Source organism: Nannospalax galili, unplaced genomic scaffold, assembly GCF_000622305.1.
Source record: "Nannospalax galili isolate Female #2095 unplaced genomic scaffold, S.galili_v1.0 scaffold390, whole genome shotgun sequence".
In the NCBI taxonomy this organism is placed as follows: domain Eukaryota; kingdom Metazoa; phylum Chordata; class Mammalia; order Rodentia; family Spalacidae; genus Nannospalax; species Nannospalax galili.
Window position 1 is genome coordinate 6498177 of NW_008330777.1, and position 26994 is coordinate 6525170.

The 26994-nt window shown below is 36.0% G+C and overlaps 1 protein-coding gene across 2 annotated transcripts in view; it reads left to right on the plus strand.

Moving 5' to 3' along the window:
* Mettl25 (methyltransferase like 25) overlaps positions 1-26994 on the plus strand; it is a 119321-nt gene that overhangs the window by 28543 nt on the left and 63784 nt on the right. For both annotated transcript variants that reach the window (XM_008852320.3, XM_029555726.1), the window contains 3 exons: positions 18125-18219; positions 21611-21640; positions 25634-25707. In XM_008852320.3, coding sequence (XP_008850542.1) covers positions 18125-18219; positions 21611-21640; positions 25634-25707 — 199 coding nt within the window. The remainder of the gene's footprint in view (positions 1-18124; positions 18220-21610; positions 21641-25633; positions 25708-26994) is intronic.

Genomic DNA, 26994 nt, shown 5'->3' on the forward strand with positions numbered 1-26994 from the left:
ATATTCTTGAAAATTTTATAGCAGTACTTCTTAACTCTGGCTGTGCAGCTGAATCAAATTGACACTAGTATGCTGCAGAACTGCCTGTTGCCTTCTGAATCATAGAAGTCTTAAATATAGTACAGTAGGTAGAGGACTTAAATACTAGTATTTTAAAGAAGCTATGCAGATAGTTATAACAAACCGCACATTTGTGAACCATATGTTATGATTATTTTAAAAGACAAAGAATTTGAGAAAATTATTTTTAGAAATATATTTAAAATAATTTATTACTTATTTCAGCCTTTCCCTTTCATAAACTTAAGTAGGTGATATTAAGATGCCAGTTTGTAGATTTGAACCAAAGGTTGAATTACAAGTCCTCGGAATGGTATTATCAAAATCAGCATGCAGAGAGCTGGACAATTTAGCCTTAACAAAGTTCTCCAAACATGGAACTCAGATAAAAATCTGGAGAAAACAGACACAAATCCAAGAGTACAGGAAGTCGGGTTGTAAATATGAAATGATGGATTAGAAGCTAGATGAATTCAAGGGAAAAAGACTAAAACAAGAAGCATCTGTGAGCAAGGAATGTCTGTGATGGCTCAGATGAGCCTCAACCGGATAAGATTTAGAATTGCCAGAGACAAATCTCCAGGCACATCCACAAAAATGATCTAGATTTGATTAATTGATATGAGAAAAAAAACACCCTAAATGTGTACCATTCTAGGCAGGGTCCCTGACTGAATAAAAAAGGAGAAAGCAAGCGGAGCACAAGCATCCATTGCTTTCTGCTTTCTGACTTGGATGGTACCAAGGGACCAGCAGCTTCAAGCCCCTGTGCTGAGATTCCGCTGCCAGGAGGGACTGAACTGTGATCCTTGAACTCTGATCCAAAATAAGCCCTTCCTTCCTTCAGTTGCCTTTGTCAGGTATTCTGTCACAGAAAGGAGACACATTAACTAATACAGTAGTGAAGATAATTATGGATACTGTTAGAATTTTGATAACTTTCCTTTATTGATGCGTACATATAGATGGGGTGCCTGTGTGCATGCAAGTGTTTGTATGTTTACCAATGGAATAGAAATGTTGATTTACTTTGTGTTCTTTACAAAAATAAAAATCATTATGTAGTTTAATCATCATATTAAAATAACCAATTTTACAAGGCATATGGGTTATGTGCACAAAGTTAGCATAGCTCCTGCCATATATCAAGCTCTAGGCTCTATGGAGTTCTAGCCCTGCTTGGATAAACATGTCATGTCCCTCACTTCGTATCTTACACACCTGCCCCTCACCCTTTATTTGCACAGCTGTTTTTAAGCTTGAATTATGGTAGTGTTGCCAGCTTGGGATTTAAATTTGAGCTATTAATAGACCTACATAGTATGTAAGAGATTCTGGTATGTACGCTGCAACTCTTTATGATGATATTTACTATGTAAACATGTGTCCTGCATGAATATATTTACCCAACAACACTGTGGTAGATCACAGCGGTGGTCTGTTATGAATGTGAATTTTCAGAGTTACCTCAAAGTTCTGTGAGTCATTATGAGAACTGAATTTATACCATTATGTTTTTAAAAATGCTTTTAAATATTTGTACATTATGAGCCAGTAGTCTCTAAGAGAATAAGAAATATCAGAAACAGTTTTATTACAGTGCTTTATAGAATATTTATTTTCTCAAACTTAACTAATGTTTCAATATTTTGTATTGATACTGATTATCATAATTAAGTTGAAATTTTTATATTATTTCTCCTGAAAGGTGGGAAGTAGGGGTTTTTGTTGTATTTGTTTTGTTTTGTTTTTGGTAAATCTGAATGCAATCTGATTGTTTTTCTTGTCAAACTAGAAACAGGATGTGATGGAACAGTCTTGATTACTAATCCAGATCCTCATTTTCTTCCTTGATAAGGAAACCGACCGTTATCTTGTTCAAGTATCATTTATCAGGGAGATTAAGCCCTTCTGTAACCTTAGAACTAAGTGAATTTCATTTACTCTTGTGAGTTAGGAGCACAGATGAGACATAATTGTTACCAACTAAGCATGAGAAAATAGCTCCTAGGAAGAGTTTCTGGTTGGTTTTTTTTGTTGTTGTTGTTGTTGTTGTTGTTGTTGCTGTTTGGCATTTGTTTTTGTTGTTACTGCTCTTAATTTGGAAAAATAGTATTTGTATGTTGGGGGTGAAAGGGCAGATGCCATGACATACATGTAGAGGTCAAAGGACAACTTTCTGGAGTCAGTCCGTATCTTCCACCTTTCTGTGAGTGGTAAGGATTAAACTCAGGTCACCAAACTTTAGTGGCGAGGACCTCTACCCATGAGCCATCTCACCAGTCCTGTTGTTGCTCTTAAAACTGAACAAAGTACTGGAATATCACCTGTGTTTTATTTGACTTTGTTTTGTTTTTGTCTAACATATTTGTTCATTCAGCCTAACAGAATGATCTGTATCTGTCTACTGTTATATTAAAATACATCCTGTTAGAAATTGTCAATGCTCTGAATGTTCTTCTCAGACTTAGTCCGAGGAGTGGAAGATAACTTCACTTTTAGTATTAGCTTATATGACTACCTCAGTGATTTAGGAGTACAGGAGGAGTAAAGAAAGGTCTAGGACCTGGACAGTCACACCAGGGGGTTTCTTATCATTTCTTCCCTGGCTTTACCAGTAGCCACCCTTTCAAGGCATGAATCAGTGCCTGGTCTACTTCCCCACCTCCTCCCAGCCTACCAATAGGAAGTCTTCTGCAGTCATCATGAAAAGGCTAGCCCTTGAAAGCCCATAAACGGACTTGTGTTTGCCCTCAGCTTTAATGTGTTTCAAGGTAATACAGTGACTCTACCATAAATTCCTCATTTTGTCAGTCAGTCTGTCTATTCGGTAGCAAAGGGTTGCAGACACCCCTTTGTTAGCGTCTTTCAACATGTTGCTTACATTGGGGGCTGGAGCGATGGCTCAGTGGTTAAAAACACTTGTTGTTCTTGCAGAAGACCCAGGTTCGAATCCCAGCACCCACATGGCAGCTAACAACTGTCAGTAACTCCAGTCCCAGGGCATCCAACAGCCTCTTCTGATCTCTGCGGGTATTGCATGACACGGGTGCCCTTATCTACATGCAGGCAATACACGCATACACATAAAAAAATAATAATAAAATTTTAAAAAATGATATTTACATTTCTGTATCAAACAAAAATTTGCCAAAGGTATATGATAACCTGTGCTAGTGTCATTTCTTAGTGTGTACCACCTATAGGAATTTTAAGTGAGAAGGCTGTATACAATCTTCATTGTCTTGGGTTAAAGAATTGTTTCCATTGCTTTAAATTTAGAGATACTGCTGAGTAGAACTCTATTGTGTAAACGTACCACATTTTCATTATTCATCAGCTGAGGAACATTTAGGTTGTTTCCATTTCTTAGCTATTGTGAAGAGAGCAGCAACAAACATGGATGTACAGGTATCTCTACAGTAGGATGAGTCTTTTGTGCATACCAAGGAGTGGTATAACTGAATCATATGAAATGGGGGCGGGCTGGCCCTTGACTGGGAACTACTGGACATTGATTACTACTGGGTGAGGGAGAATATGCCTTACTTATGATCTCTAGATGGGTTGACTAGACTCCAGTGGAAGAATTTGTACTGAAGGATATCAGGGTACAAATGCTTGACTGGATAAGACTTAACATGTGTGACAGAATACATGAGGTCCGGTGGGGGGATTTGGAGGGGCTTGGATGGGGGAGGGGGGTGTCTAAATTTGATTAAGAACTGCTGCATGAAACGTACAAAAGCTCAATAAATTTTTTTTAATTAGAGATACTTGGCCAGGTGTGGTGGTACACGCCTTTAGTCACAGCACTCGGGAGGCAGAGACAGGCAGATTGCTGTGAGTTTAAGGCCAGCCTGGTCTACTTAGTGAGTTCCAGATCAGCTGGGGCTATAGGGAGACCCTGTCTCAAAAAGATTTAAAAAAAAAATTAGAGATACTTACTCTAAAGAGATCTGGAGGCTGGAAAAAAGCATTTTGAGCATATTGTTTGAAAATCTAACGTACTGTTTAAAAGCAAGCTTTTCTTATGTTTCTGGCCTTTCAGCTATTTGATGTGTGACATTAAAAATTATGAAGACAGCTGTAGCCCATTAAAATAGGACTATTTTCTTAGTGGAAGAAATAGTGATGAATTAATCCTGTCACTGCAACAGTGTATAGAATTACTGTTCTATCAATATAGACCTGACAGTGTTTTCTGTCATGTGTAATGCGTATTTTATTAAGTGAGCATATTTGTTTGCTATAGACTTTTCATGCTGGAAATTTGGGGAATATTGAGAAATAAACCATGGCCTCTCTCTTCAAAAAAGCACGGTTTTGACTTCCATTTCCAGCAGTGAGAGGGAGATTTTTCCAGAGAGTCTCCTTGCAGAAATTCACAAAGACCTGACTAAATTATAGCATGTCATTAAAAAAAAAAAAAATCATGCCAAATCCATGTAAAATAATGGGAAATCTCCTTGAATTAAGAAAAATCAAACCAAAACATTAAAAGGCAGTAAAACTATAGGAAAGGAGAAAGAGTTGAAATTAAAGTAGGAAACTGTGTCCTAACATGGTGGCAAACATTATTTTTCTGGGATGAAATGCTTTTCACATTATAATCTAGGAGGTAATATTGGTTCTGATTCCTGGGAGAAGGAGTAGAGCTGAACCTGTAAAGTCTACATTAAGTCATGCTTTTGAAAGAAACAAAGCCTTTAGATTATTTCATTCATAAGCAAATTCAAATCTTTGTAGGCGAATACAAAGTCAGACCCTCTGAATTTTTATAGATTTGAGTCTACTAACTGTGATAATTTAGGAATAAAAAACCCAACTTAATTAAAAAATATGTGTACATAGATATCTTGGCTGGCTGGGCCTTCTTCAGTCAACTAAAAATATAATTAATTGATTTTCTGAAAAACATTCAAATACAGAAAATATATTCAGTATTTATCAGATTGATATGTAGTCTACATAATAGAAGACCTCAAGCCACTGTGGATATTGGTAGACCATGACAAGTGAACATTGGTTTCTTAGTCCTTCAGAGAGCAAGGTGCAAATGATAAAATCTAGACTGAGGCAGCTACACAGGAGAGTCTCATAGACACACATAATTTGAGAACACAGCGATGAGGACTAATATGAGGGTAGCAGCAGTAGGAACAGAGTAAATGCAAGAATTCAAGAGGAGTTCAAGATTGCCTAAGAGATGTGGGAGATAAAGGAGGAGGAGATCATCAAAGGTATCAAGTTTCTGTTCTAGTAAAGTGGATAAGTGACAGTGTGTCTTAGGTGACAGGACAAAGTTTGGGGACAAAATTTTTGAATGCTTGAGTTTGCTTTTATATATTATTGGTCTTTTTTTAGGAAATATTTATAAATACAAACATCTAATTATGGAAATTGAGCTCCTGTGATGTACTGTAGGATTTGTTTTTTCATATTCCAGGAAAATCATAAATAATAGCTGATGTTGGTTTATATGGTCCAAGGCTAGGAGGACCAAGAACTCTGCAGTGTTTATTGGTCTTTGGTTTGTGGTAGTATGATGATTGCTGCTACCCTAGCTGTTACAATACAGAATGAAAGAAATAATGAAGATAAAAAGTTTCTTCCATCTGAGAAAGCGTGCTTCCGAGGACTTTCTTGTTCTACCAAGAAATTCTACCTGACTTCCTCATCTTACTTATAGGCTAGCTCTAGAAGGCTGGGAAATAGAATCTAGATGGGCACATTGCAGCTCCACATTAAATCAAGATAGTGTGAAAGACGGAGGGGAAACTAGAGCTTGTGTGACACACAGAATGTGTGCATGCTGTGTATGATGCTGATGGGTGACACATGAGCATGGCAAGAAGAGTGAAGAGTGTGACTGTGTGTATTTGTAACAGTGCAACAGAATTCAATGTTATCTCTTGTTCTCCTCCTGATAGTAATACAGTACCTTTTAGTTTACTGAAAGGATAGAGTAAACATACAGCTATCCAGCTAGTATACCTATTCCTCAGGAGACAAAGCTCAAGTCAGTAAGTACAATATGAGTCAAAGTAATGTGTGTAACTTCATTCTTACACCCTTTAAAAAGAACTAGCTTGCCTGCTATTTTTTTCACCCTGTACTGACTAAGGAATAGTATAACCTTGACACCAAAGTTAAGAGTTAGGGATGGCAGAGCTGCCTTTTCTGCCTGGATCTCTTAATAGCACCTTCTTTTCTGCCTTCCTTCCTCTGTACTATGGTAAAGATGAAATGAACTGCCTTATCTAGGAAGGTCCTTTGTGATACTCTACCTGGTACAGGTGAATCTGGGGTCTTGTTGTGAACACTTCCTTGTGTGAAGTTTCCATCTTGAGATTGTAATATATTTTGGTAAAATTAATGTATATATTTAATAGTCACAACACTATGCAATAACTTAGGTGATTTATGTGTCATCTGTAAATATGTATGATATTTATGTAATTTCTAAGAAAAAAAGGCAAGTACAATGAATGCCAAAAGAACCATAGCAACAAGAAAGGAAAAATAAATTCCTCTTTGGAGATCAAAGGTAATAACATTTGTGTTCACATTTGTAAGGTAGAATGTAGATAGGCAAAACTGTGGAGAGTATGTAGGAATGTCTTAGTCCATTAGTGCTATTGTAACACTTACACAGAATACCACAGATTGGTAGTCTGTAAATAGTAGAGATTTATTTTTCACACTTCTGAAAGCTGATAAGTTCATGATCAAGGCAGAGGCAGGTTCAACATCTTCTGAGGGCCTGCTTTTCCACTTCCAAGAAGGTTTCATGTTGTCATGTATGCTGAAGAGGATAAACAAAGTCCCATGGTATAAGAGACCAAAGGAGAAAAGGAACCAATGCTAGTTCCTTTTAAGGTCAGTAACCCTGAGGGTGCTGTTCTGATGACTTAGGTACCAACTGAAGGTCTTATTTCTTAGTACTGTCTCATTGGCAGTAAAGTTTCAATGTATAGATTTTAGGGAATGCATTCAGACCCTAGCAAGGAATAGTAATTTAAGTCAAGGAGGACTACATCTTCCATTAGACATAGATGAGCCCTCCAGGTCCCTGACAGGTGAAATAGAGTGTTCTGAAGATAGAAGAGAAAGACAAAAATGGCATCTTCCACTTTCTACCAGCTGTCTCCTTAATTTTTTAATTTTTTATGTGTGTGAGTGTTATGCATGCATGTATGTCAGCATACCCATGTTGTACAATGCCAGCAGAGGACAGAAAGAGGGTGTTGGATCCCCTCGAACTGGAGTTATGGATAGTTGTTAGCCACCATGTAATGCTGGAATTCAAACCCAGGTCTTCTGCAAGAAGTCAGTGCTCTTAAGCACTGAATCATCTCTCCAGTCTCCCAACTCTCTTTTTACATAGATATCAAATGTTGTGTGCTGAGATTAAGATTCTATGAAATCAACATCATTTAAATTAATACACCCAGCTTTAATTTGTTCTTTTTTTGCTCTTGTAGTCTGGATTGCATAATTTTTTGTTGTTGTTCCATTCCCATTTGTGTGGTTTCCATCTGCTTTAGGAGGAAGAGATGAGAAAGTTCAGGGTAACCTCTAATTGTAAACAGACACTTTCCCTGATTCTGGAAGAGCCTCATCTTGGAAAGAAAGTAGGTAGTTAGTGCTGAACGACACTTAAATCACTTTTAAATAATTTTGGATGCAGATAATAGAACGTTCATCTTACAGTAGCATACACAGTAAAGCCATCTAATGATGTGACATGAGGAAAGGTCAGAAGCTAGCAGCTCTAGGGTTGCTTCACTGGTTCAGTTTCAGTGTGGCACTGGGTTCATGCATAGGCTCTCTTTGTAGGGCAACTATAGTTTTAAGTATCATGTTTTAGTGAGAAGTGGGCATAGGAGCAGGGATTTTCTCCATAGTCAAAGGGAGGAAAAAAAAATTGGCCCAGAAATTTGTTAGAATTGCTTTTTCTTTCATTGTATTGAACTGATTCACAGGTAACTTTTAGCTGAGACTGAAAAGTGAGAGTATTTTACTTTTTAAAAAGCTTCTACTCTTCTACTCTACTTCTTAAAAAGGTAGGCAAAATAGAAAAGAGTGATTTCAAGAGCATACTAACAATACCTACAAAACATCTTTGCTCCCTTTCCCCTCCTCCCTCCCTATCCCTGGCTCCCCTCCCTTTTGTGTCTACTCTGGGTGTGGAGAGAGTAACATGACAGCACTCACTCTTTAAAAGGAGAGGAAAGGATGATCTCTTTGTATGTTCTATGCTGTTGGTGCCTTTCACGGTGGACTTAACACTCACCATGGTATGTTGTGTATAAGCATTAAATATGAGAATGACATGTGAAATAAAACTAAATTTCAAACAACTGATTCGGGGTTAGTTAAAGCTAAAGATAATGAGAAAGATCTTGAGATGATATAAGCATGTTGATCAAATGTAGCTCCTACTTAAGGCAGGGTCTCACTATAGCCCCAGCTGGCCTGGAGTTGCCTTTGTAGACCAGACTGGCCTGGATCTCACAGAGATATGCCTCCTGAGTGCTGGGATTAAAGGTGTGTGCCACTACACCTGGCCTATTTAACTTTAAATCACAGATTTTTGTTTCCTTTTTTTTATCATAAACTATTACTTTTCTCTTCAGTAGTCCTTGAGAAGGAACAGAAGCTTCCAAATATTATATTAACTGCAAAGCTTTTTTTTTTTTCCCCCAAGCCTGTGGTCTTAACCAACAAAGCATATGATGACCACAGGATTGTAAAACATATTTATGGATAAAAATTATATTTTCCCATTAAATTATAGTGGTATTTTGACTCATATCAACTAAAGAAATGCATTTTAGGGTTGTGATACATGTAGCTCCATGGTAGAGCATGTGTTGGCATGTTCTGGTTTCATTCCCCAGCACCATACACAAAAAAATATGTCATTACCTAGTATATATTAAAAATGGCATACCTCAGTATGTCACTACCTACTATATATCAAAACATCTATAAAACATAAAACTAACATTTAAGTTTTGCAAAAAGGTCTTTCTTTCCTTTTGGTTAATATTTGTTTCCTAATGATTCCTTAATATAATACCACAGAGCAAATTAACATTTTTATTTTCTTTTGTTCTCTTAAGTTTTATTGAATCTTTGTGACAATTGATTTTATAACCTGTTAATGTTATGGCCAGTTGTGTGTTGGTAAAATATTTAATGGTTGACCTTAATAAAATCTGTAATATATATTATTTCCTGCTTTTCCATTATGTAAATCCATCCAAATTCATAAGTTTCAAGCTACGAATTTGATGTCTGTAAATGTTGATTTGAGATACGCATAGTTAGCAATCTCTGGAGCCACTAAGAAGGAACTCTTTTACTGTAGTGGTTATATGATGTGTTTTGCAAGGCTTTGTTCTATAAATTTGTATTTGTCATAAGTAATGATTTGTTCATTTAGGCAGCAAAGTCACCATGTCTGTGCTAAGCATTCCAGCCATTGTGTAGTGGATAGTAGGTGTTGAATGTCTTATCCGTCAAGAGCATGAGTTTCTTTATGTTGACAAACATAAAAGAACATTCATATCTTTTTTAGTCATCCAGATTTTCATGTAAAGACCAGTTTTTCATCTGAATCTCAGATTTTTCAGATTGTAAACTTCTAAGTTGAAAAGGAAATATTTTAGTTGGCTTATCTATGAATATGCCTATTATATTGCTAAAAATTTTTAAAAGAATGTTAGCATAATCTTTGACAAAATAAAAATTTAAAACAAATTATAAGTGATTAATTATATAATACTTTGAGTAATTTATTTTTGTTGAGTTGTTGATCTTTCTATACATCATCAATATTTCTTTTAAAACCTGGATGTTGACTGTGGAAATGCTTAGCAACTCCTACTTTAAAACCAACGTGAAATTAAAATGAAGATTCTGAAGTTATGAAAAGATAGAGCTGTTTTATTAAAAACAGTACAGAGCACTGAGATTATCGCCAAACACTGACTCAATATAGAACCATGCTTAGACTTAGAGAACAGTCAGCAAACTGTATGCTCTTCCACAGTACTCCACTAGATGCAGGGTATATCTAAATGAAGTAGTTTAAAGAAATTTACAACATGTTGCAGATTTTTATAGATAAGAAAACAAGTGTTGGTACAATATGGAAGGTGCTGCAATATCTCAGTGTGATGCGTAGGGATATTGCAACGTTGTGTGCCTTACCTCCTGTCTTCATTTCTTTTCCTGTTGCTGTGATAAAGTACCCCAACAAAAGCCACTAATTTGAGAAAGGGTTTATTTTGGCTTATGCTTCCAGAGAAACACAGTCCATCATGACAGGAAAATCATTCACAACAAGAAAATCATTGCAGCAGGCAAGGAGGGCATGGCAGCAGGACCAGGAGGCTGATTGTTCACATTGCATTCAGACTCCAGATACAGAGAATAAACAGGAAGTGGGACCTGGCTATAAACCCTCAAGGCCCACCTCCGGTGATGTACTTCCTGAGGCATTGTTCCACTTCCTAAAGGTTCTACAGCCTTACCAATGAGCATCACCAGCAGGGGAGCAAATGTTCAAACACATGAACTTATAGGGGACATTTCATATTCCAGTCATAGCACCCTCTCATGATGCAGTATTGGAACTAGGTGAAAAATTATATTGGAAGCACAGAGATGATGATTTCTAAATGTGCAAGGGAGTGCAAAAACACTGTTCAGATGTGTTGACTTGTTTTATCTCTATAGTGCTGTGTCCTTCAGTAATTCAGTTAGCCTTTGTAGCTCATCTGTAAATTAGTGAAACAAGAGAGGCAATAACTTTGACAATTAAGAACAGTGGTCTTCTTGCAGAAGACCTGGATTTGAATCCCAGTACCCACATGGCGGCTAACAACTCTCCGTAACTCCAGTTCCAGGGGATCCGACAGCTTCTTCTGTCTTCCGCGGGCGTTGCATGACATGAGTGCACTTACCTCCATGCAGGCAATACACGCATACACATAAAATTAAAATAATAAATAAAATATTATAAGAAAAAAGAAGGGAATAGTAGAAAGCAGTTCTACTTTTCAAGGTTGATTAGTTATGAACACAGGGATACTATTAAAACAAGAAGAAATGACTAGTAGAGTGTCTACATTTAAGAACGTCAATGTTAAGCCAGGCGTGGCCGCACATGCCTGTAGTCCTAGTACTTGGGAGGCAGAGGCAGGCAGATCTCTGTGAGTTCAAGGCCAGCCTCATCTACATAGTGAGTTCCAGGACAGCTGGGGCTACAGGGAGACCCTGCTTAAAAAAAAAAAAAAAAAAAAAAAAAAGTCAATATTTAAAGCCTGCAAAAAGACTAATGTACTTTGGAAGAAAAATAAGAGACTTCCTCTACCTAGAACTGTTATTTAAAGATAGAGTGGAAGTAATGAAAGTAGCATGATTCACTGATATGGGTGACAAAGCCCACCTTGACTAAATTGGAATGTGATGTATGACTGCATAGTAGAGACAGTGGACTATGACTTTCATTCAGGATGTATAAGAGGCCCCATTCTTTATTGGAATCAGAATGAATCTGATATAGTTTCCAAAGATAATATTTAACTTTTACATGAAAAGCTTTGACTATGAGGATTTTAGTTATTTCCATGTACTCTTAGAAAAACTGTGCTGAGGGGCTGGAGAGATGGCTCAGCAGTTAAGAGGACTAGCTGTTCTTGCATAGGACCCTGGTTTGGTTCCCAGCACCCACAAGGCAGCTAACAACCATCTGTAACTCCATTTCTGGGGAATCTGATACCCTCTTCTGGTCTCTGAGGGCATTGCATGACATGGGCATCCAACATACATGCAGATAAAACACTCATACACATAAAGCCATACTTTTTTATTAACTTAAAAAAACTTATTGATAATTTCATACATGCATATAAGGTGTTTTCATCAAATCCACATCCACTCCCTCCTCTCCATCTCCTCCCATATCTCCCCACCACTTTTACCTGAACAACTTCGTGTACGCTTTCTTTTTTTTTTTAAATAGGGCTTTTTGCTACTCTAACCTTACCCCCTCTGAAGAGGTAACTCTAAAATCTTTTAGGGATTAGATAAGAGCTCCCAAATACTTTTGACATTTTTGGCCTTTGGAACAGAGTATGTTGCTAAGAGGCCCAAGGACATTTTGATTTTTAACCAAGAAATTGGCTACTTTTCTTTGGGGTTTCTTCAGGGGATGGTATGATAAGAATAGGAGGTAGGAATTGGCTAAGCAGTTAGTAAAAAGACCCCCAATAAAATCATAATACTTTTTTTTTTTTTTAAAGAAGAGCTGAGCTGTGAAAGCATATTATCTCAACCACAAAGGAAATTTTGATGTGGATCCAGAAACCTTCTTCAGGATGCCCTGTCCAATGGAGTCATTGTTTCAAAAAGCTTTGAGTCAATGCTGGCAGTCCTATAAATTGCCTTAAAGTTTATACGTATTTTAGGAAAGGGTTCAAGGAAGCTAGGTCATGCGGTAAGACTCTACTTCCATCTTCCACATTGTGTTGTGTGTTGTATGCTAGTTAGTTTTAATGATCAACTTGACAGAACCTAGAACCACATGAGAAGGGAGTTTCATTTGAAGGGTTGCCTAGATTATATTGTCCTGTGGGCATTGTCTTGACTATTAATAGAACCAGCATATTGTGGGTGGCACCATTCCCTGGTCTGAGGTGCAGGACTGTACAAGCAGGCTGGATAATGCATTTGTTTCTCTAGGCTCTTGGCGGTGAATGTGGTATGACTAGTTGCTTGTGTTCCTCCCTTCACTCAGTGAACCTCGAATTGTAAGCCAAATAAACCCATTCTTGTCCTAAATTGCTTTTGATTGGGATGTTTTATCACAACAGCAAAAAATTAAATTTGTACATCCAGTTTGGGGTTCTCTCACAAGCAAATCGAGTTGCCGCCTCCTGGTGGCTGTCATTGCCATAGTGTTAGTTTTACGATCTCTCAGAGTATAGCCTTCCTCTACCCTCACTGCCTGCATCAGTACAAGTCAGGGAACATACATGACATATGACCTTTCTTTACTAGGTTCCATTTCTCCAGTAACACCTGGAAATGAGGCATTATAAATTTGTCTCCCAAGTCTTCTCTTTATTACCATAAGTTACCCAGAATTCTCTATTCCCTCAGAAAAGTTCCCTTCTCAATACCACAAGACTCTTGCCTTCATTGCTCTCTGTCCCAGACTCTCAGGAACAGTCCTTTCAGGCTGTTTGTCCCACCAACCCAGACCTTAACAAATCACCCTTTATTTCCAGGACTTTAACAAAATAAATATATGTACTTTGTTTTAACTATGTATTCTACACCCCAATTGCAAAATCATCTTTACTGCAGTCTCTCAAATTCAGACATTACCAAAACTTGTCAATATGTGTAACATCTGCTGTAAAGGTCTTAATTTTCTTATATAAGCAAAACCTATCTTTCTGCTAAAGATAAAGCAGTGGATTTTTCTGTCTCCTATCTTTTGGATGGGATAATTACCTCCTTCCACCTCATTACAAATTCCAGAATTGTATTTGTGCCCTAAAGTTATGTAAGAAATCACCCCTGGGATTTAATGGCTTACAGCCACAGTAATTTATTGTTTCTCATAGTTCCTATAGGTCAAGAATTTGGGAATAACTTGACTGAGTTTCTTATTTTAATTTTTTCCCCTAGAAATGATGTACCCCTTCTACTGTAATGTATTTTTCCAGAAATTCTGTATTCCTTTCCATCTAATTTTAAGTAATATTTTTTTCAGTCCAAGTTGTCTTTAGGTTATCACATGAGGTGGTTCTTTCTACCTATTTTCAGGCAAGTAGACATTTTTTTTCTTTGCAGCCTGAGATGCATTGCAAAGTAGTTGTGCTTTATTCCATTGTTTGGGAATTTGGTTTTTTATTTTTGTTTTGGGGTTTCTTCTTTCTGCTTTTTATATGTCAGTGCAATTTGTTTCATATTTTTCTTTACTAAGTTGACTTTCATCTACTTTTTCCAGTGTTGTAAGCTTGTTTGTTTGCAGGTGTTTGGTTGGAATAATAGAAGAGGTTAGGAAATTGCTAGTCAGTTATCATTCTTTAAAAATATTATTTTTATTTTATGTGTATGCGTGTATTGCCTTATGTAGGTAAGTGCACCCATGTCGTGCAATGCCCACAGAGGACAGAAGAGACTGTCAGATCCCCTGGAACTGGAGTTACAGACAGTTGTTAGCAGCCATGTGGGTGCTGGGATTTGAACCCAGGTCTTCTACGAGAACAGTCAGTGTTCTTAACTGCTGAGCCATCTCTCCAGCCCCATCAGTTATCATTTTTAAGTTATAAGGAACTCAGCTGTGTTTCAGGAGATAGGATTCATTGAAAGTGTAGGACCTTTTGTTGGTAGTATTTTTTTAATTTCATCAAATCATCCCTAATAATGTCATTCCTCAGTTTCTGTAATGTATTGTTTCCAGGACTCCTCAGAGCTAACAAAATCTACAGATGTTCAAGTTCCTTATATAAAAAATAGTATAATATTTTCACGTAGCCTACATGGATTATTACTAAACTTTTAAAAATCATCCATAGGTTACTTTAAATACCTCATACATGTAAATGTTATCTAAATAGTTGTTATATAGTTTAGGGAATAATGATATGAAAAGTATAGTCTGTGCATGCCTAATACAGACTAAATTTTCTAACTTTTGCTCTGTGGTTGATTGAGCCTATGGCTATAGAATACGGGATGCAGAGGGCTGACTATTCTCATGCCTTGCTTTTTCATTTGATTAAGTCTCTGTTCAAACATCAGATTTCATATTAATGAGAACAGAACTATTAGATTACTGTCCTCTGAATGCCTATGGGTGTTCCATAACACTGCTTCCTTCACTCTCTGGGCTTCACTTCTGAACAAGATCATCCTCATTTCTTTATTCCAGGTTAATATACACAATTTTCCTTGCTCTAAGAATGCTGAGAAAAAAAAAAGTTCAGGAACCATAATAGGTTCAGAACCTAAGTGACAGTGACTTAAACAAGAAAGAGAACTATTTCTGTTTTTAATCTAGAGTTAGACAATTTAGTATGGGAGTTATCCTCTTAAAAAATCCTCTGGGACCCCTGGTTCTTCTATGTATTTTTATTTTATGTATATGAATGCATGTAAGCGCACCTGTGTCAACGCAGTGCCCACGGAGATCAGAAGAGGGTGTTTGATCCCCTGGAACTGGACTTATGGACGGTTGATAGTGGCCCTGTGGGTGCTGGGAACTGAGCCTGGGTCCTCAGCAAGAGCAGCAGTGCTTTTAACTGCTGAACCATATCTTCAGCCCTCTGGCTCTTCTATTTTCATTTGTCCACCTCTGCCCTTCTTGTTTACATGGTTCTAGTTGACTGAAGAAAGGGAGTGGGGAACATAAGGAAAAGAGTGTGTCTACTGCATTGAAGCATGAATTCGCTTTCATCACTTTTGCCCACACTCCACTTGCCACAGCCTAGTCCTGTAGCTATTCTAGTAAATCTGTGTAAGCCTGAAAATTCCAGGCTTGAATCTTAAAAGCTCTTTTACACTGGGTATGGTGGCGCACATCTTTAGTCCCAGCACTTGGGAGGCAGAGGCAGGTGGATCTCTGTGAGTTCAAGGCCAGCTGGTCTACTTAGGAAGTTCCAGGTCAGCTGGGGCTACAGGGAGAACCTGTCTTAAAAATTAAATAACTAAATAAATTAATTAAAATAAAGCTCTGTTACTATAATGAACAAGGGGAGAATGTATTTAGGGATGAGAACTTGACTTTTATTGGTTAATACTTTTTTTTGTCTAACCATACGAATATAATTGCATGCATTCTAGTGCTTTATTCTGTAATGATATGTGGTATCTTAATTCTTTCCTTAAGCAATAATCATGCCTCAGTTAAAGCATAAAACCTTCCATAAAATTCAAATCACTGTTTCAGGTAATCTTGAAAATAGAATTGGTCCAAGGGACTCTACAGTCTGCATAGACTTCAAAGGCTACATGAGCTGTGCAATTGCAAGTGAGGTAGTTTATGAATTTCCCTTGATATAGCTTCATAGCTAAAAGCATGGACTCCTGAGTCAGACTGCCTGTCAAAATTTGTAAATCGATACATTTTATTATCTTACCTGTACTCAGTTCCCCAATAGTAGTGGACTTAGTTTAGAATTGCTACAGGGACTAAAGCAAGTTAGTACATTTAAAGCACTTACAGTACTGTCTCACAGTATAAATACTATAAAAATACTAGAATTATATACTCCAATTCTGAAGGTGGAGGGAAATGTAAGACTTTCAATCTGATTTTCAGTAGGTATATTATAAATTTTAATTAAAAATATTTATTTTATATGTATGAATGTATTGACTGCATGTATGTAAATGCACCAATGTCATGCAGTGTCCACAGAGGTCATAAGAAGGTGGTGGATCCCTTAGAACTGGAGATATGGAGAGTTGGTAGCCACCATGTAGGTGCTGAAAACCAAACCTAAGTCCCTTGCAATAGCAGCCAGTGCTCTTAACCTCTGAACCATGTCTCCAGTCCCTAAATTTAATTTAAACTTTATCTCTTTTAGTCAAAAGTCATTCAGCCCTTCGTAATACCAAATTTACTTAGTGGAATATACTTCAGCTGCATTTTAAGTATTTTTTAATTTGGGGCTGGAGAGATGGCTCAGCAGTTAAGAGCACTGACTGCTCTTGCAGAAGACCTGGGTTTGATCCCTAGCATCCACATAGCGGCTAACAACCATCTGTAACTCCAGTTCCAGGGGATCCGATGCCCTCTTCTGACCTCCACGGGCACTGCATGATGCTGGTGCACTTATGTGCAGGCAAGACACTCATAAACATAAAACAAACAAATAAAATAATTTATATTTATGTTTATCTATTTTTCAATTACTTGCCACATTTTTAGTAACATTGATATTTATTTCTAAGACCTCCTTTAAAATATAAATAATTTCCAGACACTGGTTGTTCTTGCAGAAGATCCTGGTTCAAATCCCAGCACCCACACGGCAGCTAACAGTTGTCCCTAAATCCAGTTCCAGAGGATCCAATGGCCTCTTCTGTCCTCCGCGGTCATTGCACGGGATGCGTGCACTTACCTAAATGCAGGCAATATACTCACATACATAAAATAAAAATAATAAATAAAATCTTAAAAATATATATATATAACAACCAACCATAACTCCAGTTCCAAGAGATCAAACACCATCTTCTGACTTCTGTGGGCATTGCATGACATGGGTGCACTTACGTACATACAAGCAGTACACTCATACATATAAAACAAAAATAATAAATAAAAACATTTATTTAAAAACATGTTGGGATTAATATAGGAGGAATGTGAACCTCAACAAGTTACATATATGTAACTCTGTGAGCTAGTTGGGCAGTAGCTATGTTGATTTTGGTTGTCATTATTTGAATCATTTGTGAAATTGAGCCAAACTGGAATACAGCTGAAAACATTACCGCTTCTTAAAACACTGAAGAAATAAGAGCCTATACAGCTGTGCCTTTTCTGAAAAGTTATCATAGTGGCAAAAAAAAAAAAAAAGATGCTTCAGTATTGTTAAGAATGAAGTCATACTGTTCTTTAATAAATTGTGAACTGGTGTATTTTTTTCCTTTTAGGAATTTAGGTCAGCCATAAATGTCTTTTATGTCATTTGTTATCTCTCATGGTTACACTAAACAGGAAGACCATTTGCATTTTAAATTGCATTTGTTAAATCTTACATAAATAGTTTTGGCAAATTAGTTAGTATCAGACCTGCAGTTTAAACATGAAGTAGCTGTTCTTGCACTAATACTTTTTCATAACATTAACATGCTTTCAATTAACAAACTGGAATGAGCTGTTAAATATCACATCACCACTTCCATTTTTGAACCACTGTTTGACTTTCTCAATGACTAATTGGCCATCTCAATAAGATTGTTTATTATAACTGAAAAAGGAAGGTATTTATTTAAATAATCCATATTTTTTTCCCATCTGCAGAATGTACTCAAGAAAATTGGGGATTTCCAATGTGCCACTATTTAAAGAAGGAGAGCTGGTGCTGTGGCCGTAATGCAAGAATGGCAGCATGTTTGGTATGGTTATGTTTTTCTTAAAAAGCAAAAGAATTCTATCCAGATGTTACACAAGTCATTATTTTTGGCTAATACCATGGTAAATGCCACATTTTGCTTAGCATCATCTTTAATGTTTTTGTATATTGCAATTTGTGAGAAAATAATCACAAAGTTCTTCAAACATCTATTCTGTGTTCAGTATCATGGCAAATATTTGCATGTCATTATTTTATTTAAGATAAGAAATATACCAACTACCAAGTCTTAAACACAAAATTAATTCAGTCCTTTATATGGAGCCTTATAGTATTCTTGTGTATTTGTGGAAGTCTTTTCATTTAATTATTCTGTAGAATGAGAAAAATTATTGAGCTATATGAGACTTCATTGTGCTTGATTTGACTGTGTTCCTAGACAGAGAACACTAACAGATGTTAGTATTCTTTGTTCATGATACCATGTTAGTTTACAGAGGAAGAAGTTAAATATTATAGGTGAATAATCATCATCAGAAAGTTAATATATTGTAGTTAGTTTGGAAAAATAAGTGTAGAAAACTAAGGTACATCCTTAGGACTGTAATTAGTACTAGTGTATTATATACTTGAAATTTTTCCGAGAATAGATTTTTACATGCTCCTGTCACATACACAAAACAAGGTAAGATGATAGAGATGTTAAATTGTTTATGTAGTAATCACTTCACTATGTCTATGTACATCAAAGCATGTTGGTTTACTTAAACTTATATAATAAAATTTTTAAATGAAATACAGTTTATTAAGGAATTTATTTTATGCCAAGCATAAGGTAAATAAATTCTTAAAAACCCATTATTTCTGTTACTGGTATAATACTATGTCATTTTAAGTTACTGCAGAGACTTTATATCCTAGGACTATCTTAGAGACCTACTTATTCTCAAATAATAATTCCCTTATGTAGCACACTTAACCTCTCTGGAAATTTCTCTTCATTTTATATGTAAGTGAAATATGCTCAGAAAATTGTTAGAATGACAGTCATTCTTAAAATGGCATGTTTGGGATACAATGATACAGGCTTACACCCTAAAAGAAGGAATTAAAAGAGCTTTTTCTAGGGAAGTTGACTTGATGTACATTTGTTCTGTAACATTCAAAATTTTACTGTAGCACATTTTCATACAGTGAATCCTCCTGTTCCCCCCAATATCTGTATGGTGTGAGGGCATAAGATGTAAATAGAGATTCAAAGAGCAAGATTTTAGCTCACGGTCAGTCACTAGCTACACAGCTTGAGGCAAGTTGCTGATCTTGCCAATGATCTTATACATCTGCAAAAAGTATACTCCGTATACTCTGTATAATCTGTAAATTATATTCTAATGTAAAAACGTGTATATTTCAGCTTTATCTAAGTCTATTTATGAAAACATTGAAACCTGAAACAAAGCTATTTCAAATTTGAGTAGCAAGCATATACAGATCAATTAGACTATTTGGAATGTTTCCTAAGTAACATTTAAAAATAAACTTTCAGTTAAATTGTTAACATCTAGGGGCTGGAGAGATGGATTAATGGTTAAGAATACTGGCTGCTCTTATAGAGGACCTGGGTTTAATTTCTAGCACCCACATGGCAGCTAACAGCCGTCTGTAACTCCAGTTCAGGGGGAATTCAGTGCCCTCTTCTGATCTGAGCAGGCATTGCTTGACACAGGTACACTTACACACATGCAAGCAATATACTCATACCATAAAATAAAAATAATAAAATGTTTTTTAAAAAATTGTTAGCATCTTGGGGCTGGAGAGATGGCTCAGTGGTTAAGAACACCGGCTGTTCTTGCAGAAGACCTGGGTTCGAATCCCAGCACCCACGTGGCAAGCATCTAATTTAATTATAAGACTATAGCCGGGTGTGGTGGCACACGCCTTTAGGGAGGCAGAGGCAGGCAGATCTCTGTGAGTTCAAGGCCAGCCTGGTGTTTATAGTGAGTTCCAGGCCAGCTAGGACCACAGGGAGACTCTGTCTCAAAAAGATCCCCCCCCTCAAAAAAGACTGTATAAATGTGGAAATGTATGTCTGACAAAAAATTTCATAAGGCCTTATTCCACATATAAATTAAGGAGTAAATATTTTGTATATGTTAGATGATGAGTTTTTATTAGAAATGTTAGGAAATATTTTGGGGCGTGGTGGCACACACCTGTAGTCCCAGCACTTGGGAGGCAGAGGCAGGTGGATCTCTGTGAGTTCAAGGCCAGCCTGGGCTACATAGTGAGCTCCAGACCAGCTGGGGCTACAGGGAAACCCTGTTTCAAAAAAACAAAAACAAAACAAAAAGTCTTGTTTTTAAGAATATATGTAGAAATCAATACAAATAAAATTGTAAAATTCTGTTGTAATACTTCTACTAGTTCTGTTGCAATACTTCTACTAGTTACTAGTTATTCTGGTACTGCAATACCTAACCGAAACAACTGAGAAAGATTGATGTGTGCTGACAATTTCAGAGGGTTTTAGTCCATCATAGCATGGGTGGCAGGGTGGAACAGCTCAGTTCATGACTGCCAGGGGAGAGAGTCCAGGAAGCAGAAAGACCATGACAGGAACCAGAAACTGCATGTAAACTTCAGAAGCCTACCACTAGTGATCTGCTTTAACCAGTTAGGCTGTCTATAAAGGTTCTGCAGCCTCCCCACATAGCTCCAACCACTGGGAAACGCATTTAAAACATGGAAGGACACTTTAGACCTAAACTAACAAGTTCCATATCTTCTGGCACTAGATCATATGTGAATTTGCTTTGAATTTGCATACCATGCAGACCAAATATATTTCTTTTCTGAAAATACCCCACCAACTATAATCTGCTCATTTTTGTTTGTTAAAAGGTGAAATTAGAAATGGGCAAGTAGCTCAGTGATAGGGCACCTGCTTAGTTACTTCATGAATCAGGGTTTAACCCTCAACACTGGAGGAAAAAGAAGGGTGAAATTACATGTATATTATAAATTATAAGTATGTTATAAATAAGTTTGTGACTATATCTGTGTCTTTTTTCATACATAATAGCAACTTTGGATTGGATTGTCTAGCTACACTAAACATGAGTCAGACTGTTATTTCATTTCTTTCTGCTTTCTAATTCCTTCTATAATTCACAGAGTGTGTGTAGTTGGAGTATGAATGTGTTTATATATATATGACACATGACCATTATAAATTAGCCTTCATTTATACAAGCATACTGGTTAACATTCTTTAATAATACAACACTTTTAGCTGTATAAACTTCTATGTTATCACTTTATTAATCTTTTTAATTGTCAGTATTACAAATCCTTATACAGTATATTTATAAATCTTATGAGATAAGACTAAATATATCAGCAATCTTTGTCTTGGTTTTTTCTCCTTTAAGGCATTGGAACGGGTTACACTTGGACAAGGGGTAAGTGAGAGTGTTTACTTTAATCCAGCTAATGAACAAGATAGTTTATCTCTCAAGCCCTTTTCAGACTTGACCTGCTGTTGAACTTGAAACCTGATGGATTTTAATAAATATCACCTCTGCTTGTCAGCACTGCATATTCAAATATATACACACTCCATATGTTTACTTGAAAGCGAACTTTCAGAACTGTACATTGAGTTTTGAGGAAAGTTTCCATATTATGCTCTTATACTAGCCTCTCATTTCTTCATATTGTATTAAACAGTCTATAAATATTTCTAACAAATGTTGTTACTGATCATCCAGGGGTTTAGTTCAAGCAAAGAAAAATTGTATAACACACATTCTTCTATTTAACTATAATCTAAAATGTATTTCAGTTGGTTGTTTGATAGCCTTTTCAGTCTGATTAGTCAGTAGTTAAAATAGCTAAATGATTTTGCAAGTATAAACATAAGTTCAGTATATTCCCCAAATATCCATATAATGTATTATCTTTCATCATATTTTCATGAAACATGCTAGAAATTTTTAAGAACTTTTTTGAAACTTTCCACAAAATTATTCTGTTAAACCTAAATTTTAGAACTCTTCGGCTTCTTTTCAAAGAACATTAATGTCAATTTTAATTTTTAAAAAAGGATAATTTAAGAAGAGTAGTGTCAATAACAAGTACTTTGTCTAGGCCAGGAACACTGGTACGTACTTTAGATGTGTTGGAAGTGGTTGTTATTTTTTTTACTGTATTATTTTTTCCCTAATAGTGAATGAGGGAATGAAATAGGTGAAATGCTTCAAATACATAGTAAGTGCTCAGTAAATGTCAGCTATCATTACCATAGTAGATAGTAATTATGATTGTGAAAATAGTAGTTAAATTCTAATGTAGAGCTTACCAAAGAACTGTTCAAAGTTCTCACAACCAAAGTATTAAATACATAGGACTTTGAATTATGTATCATTATTATCCCATTATATTCACAAGGCAACTGTGAGATAACTAAGTCTTGGATTTGAATCTGCGTCACCTAGACTTCAAGTTCTTAACTTCTGTAGTATACAAAGTACCTTCTGTAGTACACTAGCATCTTAGTGGTTTCCTAAGGGCTCTGGAAAAATAAAGGACTTTTATCAACTTAGTGCCTATTGGTACAATCTTTTTTTTTTCCCAAGTGTTTTCTTATGTTTCCATTCAATCTTAGCAATTGGATATTGTTCTAACCATATATAAGAGCATATTACACAGAAGAAGTTTAATGGTATAGTTTAACCCCTTTAATTAATTTCAGATCCTTGACTTCTCACTTTTTTCCCTATCCACTAGTTCTGTGAAATATATACGTAATACATGTTTTATGGGTATACACCCTGTTTCATTAAGTAGATTTATCACTTGTGAGGGAAGAAAAGTAAATTCTGTGCCACATCCAGTTTATTCCTTTAATAGTTAAGCACAGGCTACTTAGGAAAGTTGACTCTCTACCCACTTACTCCCCATCTGTATGTATCAGGATGGATAGTCCTATTTATTCCAAGAATGTGCATTTGAAAGCTCTTCATAATTCTTTTATATTTATCTTAGGAATGAGCTGTAAGCTCTTATTTACTTGGAGCAACTTGGGAATGATATATATTTTATCCTGTTTGTATTTCTCTATGCATTCTAAATATGTATATTCTTCCTGATTAAAATGTATTCCATTTTATAGATTATAAAAGATTATAATCTTTTGTTGTTGATTTATCATTCTCACAGGTTTTTATAAAGTATACATTTACAAACTACCTTTTAATAATAGAGTTAAAATTATATCAATAGCATTTTATGAAATTTTTTCAAAAGCATAATAAACTTTAACTACTTCAGTTTTATATAAAGTAAAAAATGTCATCTGTTGTATAGGTAAGCCAGTAAAAAGTTAAGAACTTTTTAAGCAGTTTATAATTCTAATATTTCATACAAGAGATTTACCAAAATGCTTGGCATTTCAGTAGAACATTAGAAGACTGGGTGCTAATCCATAAAAAGGAATCTAGCATTTATGTGAGAGAAGTGAAGAGGTTTTTCAAGGAAATAGAGGAAAGTGATAAAATAGAAATTTTGATATTGTAGAAAAGTTACTCAAATAAGAAAAAGATTAAATAGGAATATATCTGGACATAAGAAATTCTAGATATTTTAACATTTCATGGTAGGGAAAATTTTAGTGGATTTTATCTCAGGTGAACAAAATGTATTTGGAAAGAGATTTTAGTATCAGAATTTTGCCTTTTGAAGGTCATACATTTTAGCACTCAAGTATATATAGAAGTCTACTTTGAAGGAAATTTAGAGACTTTGATATTCCTAGCACCATTCCCTATTGGAATCACCTACCTCACTGTTTCACCTTTCAGAGCTAATGTGTTCTTTCTAAGTGCTATACCTTAATTCAGATGTTCTCCAGTGATTTAATAGTTCAGAACCATCTACTAAAGACCCAAGAAATAACCCTCAACTCTCAAGTAAGCTCAGCACCATAATGTGAGACTTGTTAAATGGTTGTTGTAGAGAGTAGATTTTCTGCCCTTAAAAACACTGTCAAGATTTTATTTTATGTTAACTTATAATGAGTTCAAACATATCTAATCTGGTTGAGAATATATAAAAATGAGTCTGGGAAAAAGTTCAGTCAGAAAAGTGCTTGCCTTACAGGCGTGAGGACCTGAATCCAAGCCCCAGAATCCTTGTGAAAAAGCCAGGTGTGACACTGCACACTTAGAATCCCAGAAATGCAGAGGCAAAGACAGGCTCTGGGTCTTGCCAGCTAGCCAACTTAGTCCGTTTGGTGAACTCCAGGCCAGTGAGAGCCCATCTTTAAAAAGCAAGTGGACGATTCCTGAGGAAAGAACTTCTGAGGTTGTCTTCTGGCTTCCACACACTCGCACACACACAAAGAAAACATAAAAATAACAGTTTGGGACCTCAGAGGGAAAAAGTTAAAAAGACTAAAGACTAACTCAAAAAAAAAAAAGACTAACTCAGTAGTTGCCACGCATCTCACTAAACTGTGTCTTTAGAACTTGACCAGCCATTGTACAGCTAGTTTCATCTTATCTGACATCGCCACAGCATTCATCATTATTAGCCTTCTTTACTATTTGCTCATCTTTCCCTTCGTTTTTCAGTAGTAATTTTGAATGAAACCTGGCTTGTTGCTGTCATTATTTCATGTTAGCTATTCCTGTACTGTCAGCATCAAGAGCTCTCTGGAGGTGGAGCTGGAGTTTTGATGACCTGCGTCTTTTCTTGGTCCAAGCATGCCACTTCCCTTGATGCCTGAAGTGCTTTTAGTTTATTATATTCTACTGAACGTTTTTGCCTCTGCTTCTTTTCAGCCATTGCTTCTTTTCTTTAAAACCTTTTGAACCTTCATATATAGCCCTCCATCTCTCTTTCTGCCAAAAGTGCTGTCTTCTGTTTCCTACATCCCTTCCAACTCTTCTTCTCTGTTGTGATGTGATGATCTTTCATGCATCAGGCATGTTTTTAGCATTTGCACTTAGGTAGTATCTTCTCTTTTAGAGTGTGAATCCTAGTCATCTCTAATCCACTTCAGTTAGGGAAAAGCCACGTGATCTCCTTTACACGTGTTCTTCCTAACTCTGATAGACTTCAGAGATGATTTGGCTGGTCTTAAAAGTTTATTTCTACATTTTTGATGAGCAATCCATTTGGAGCAAAAAATTATTTTTTATTGATTATGACTTTTCTTCTTCATTGTCTACTATTTTTATGGCTTTTTTTCTGTTTTCTTTCAGAATTATTTTCACGGTGAGAATTAGTCTCAGGGTAATACTTTAACTTAGAGTGGAAAAACTATAAAATCCTTCTCTATGTTTAACAACAAAGTCATGTTTGTGACATTTACTAGATCCCAAGTCTCTAGTATTAATTTGATTTCTGGACTTTATTTATTTTTCTCATATGTGTATCTTCATTTTTTTCAGCTGCCTACCGAATCACTCTTCTATCGTGCTGTTCTTCAGAATATTATTAAAGATTATTATGGCATCGCCAAATGGTATGAAAATTTTATTTGCATGTTTGCCCAGTACCCTCAGTTCAATCCTTAGCAACCAACCAACCAACCAAACAAACAAACCATAAATAAGTTATTGTTAGAGAACTTAATATTTAGTGCTTGGGTGAATTTATAAAATATAACTTAATTTTTTTTTAAGACTTTGTATTTGAGCTATGTAACAAATATGCAACAGCTGTATTAGGTTAGTCAGTACTACTTTGTATTTTATTCATTATTTTTATTTTATGTATAAGTGTTTTGCCTGCATATGTGTACATGCACCCATGTCATGCAATGCTTGCAGAGGTCAGAAAAGGGCATTGGATCTCCTGTAATTGGAGTTACAGATGGTTGTTAGCCTCCATGTGGGTGCTGGGATTCAAACCCGGAGCCTCTGCAAGAGCAGCCAGGGCTTTTAACTGCTGAACCATCTCCCTAGCCCCCTAATTTGAGTTTTTGATGAATCTTTTTCTTGAAATATTATTGTAATGCTAAAGTAATATTTAAATCATATAGTAGAACTTTTTATTTATTATTTTATGTGTATGAATATTTTGCTTGCATGAAAGTGCACCCCTGTTGTGCAGTGCCCATAGAGGTCTGAAGAGAATGTCAGATCCCCTGGAACTGCAGTTATGGATGATGATTAGCTGCCATGTAGGTGCTGGGAACCAAATCCAGGTCCTCTGAAAAAGCAAATAGTGCTCTTAACCACTGAGCCATCTCTCTCTAGCCCCATAGAGTAGAACTTTTGAAATATTAAAAGGTTTTATATTAGTAATTTATGAATATATTGCCATTTGAGTGTCATTTGTGTTATATTTTACAACTGTATGATATAACTGAGACTAAAACGTGTCCATCATAAACAACCATTGTGGTCTCTATTGGTAGTATAGTAGCCCTGCGTATGTTTATTGTTATTTTTTCTGTTTTCCTCTAAAATTCATTGCTTATATAGAGAAATAAAGAATAGGAGAAATTTTCCCATAATACTAATTTAACAACTTCTGTAGATTCAAGCATATACTTGCAATCTTGACAGATTTTAGGAATGTCTGATCCTAATTTTAGGATTTTATAGCTGTTTAGGATAATAGGATTACTGGTTAAATTTAATTAAGGTGATTTTCAGCTTCTCAAAACAATATTCGTGTTTTAACAGAAATAGAGGGACTTGATTAACTATTGCTTGGTAAGAAAAAAAGATCATTTATTGACAGAATATACTACATAAAAATGCCTATATAGAATGTTGGTTACAACTAGTATTTATATTTAGAT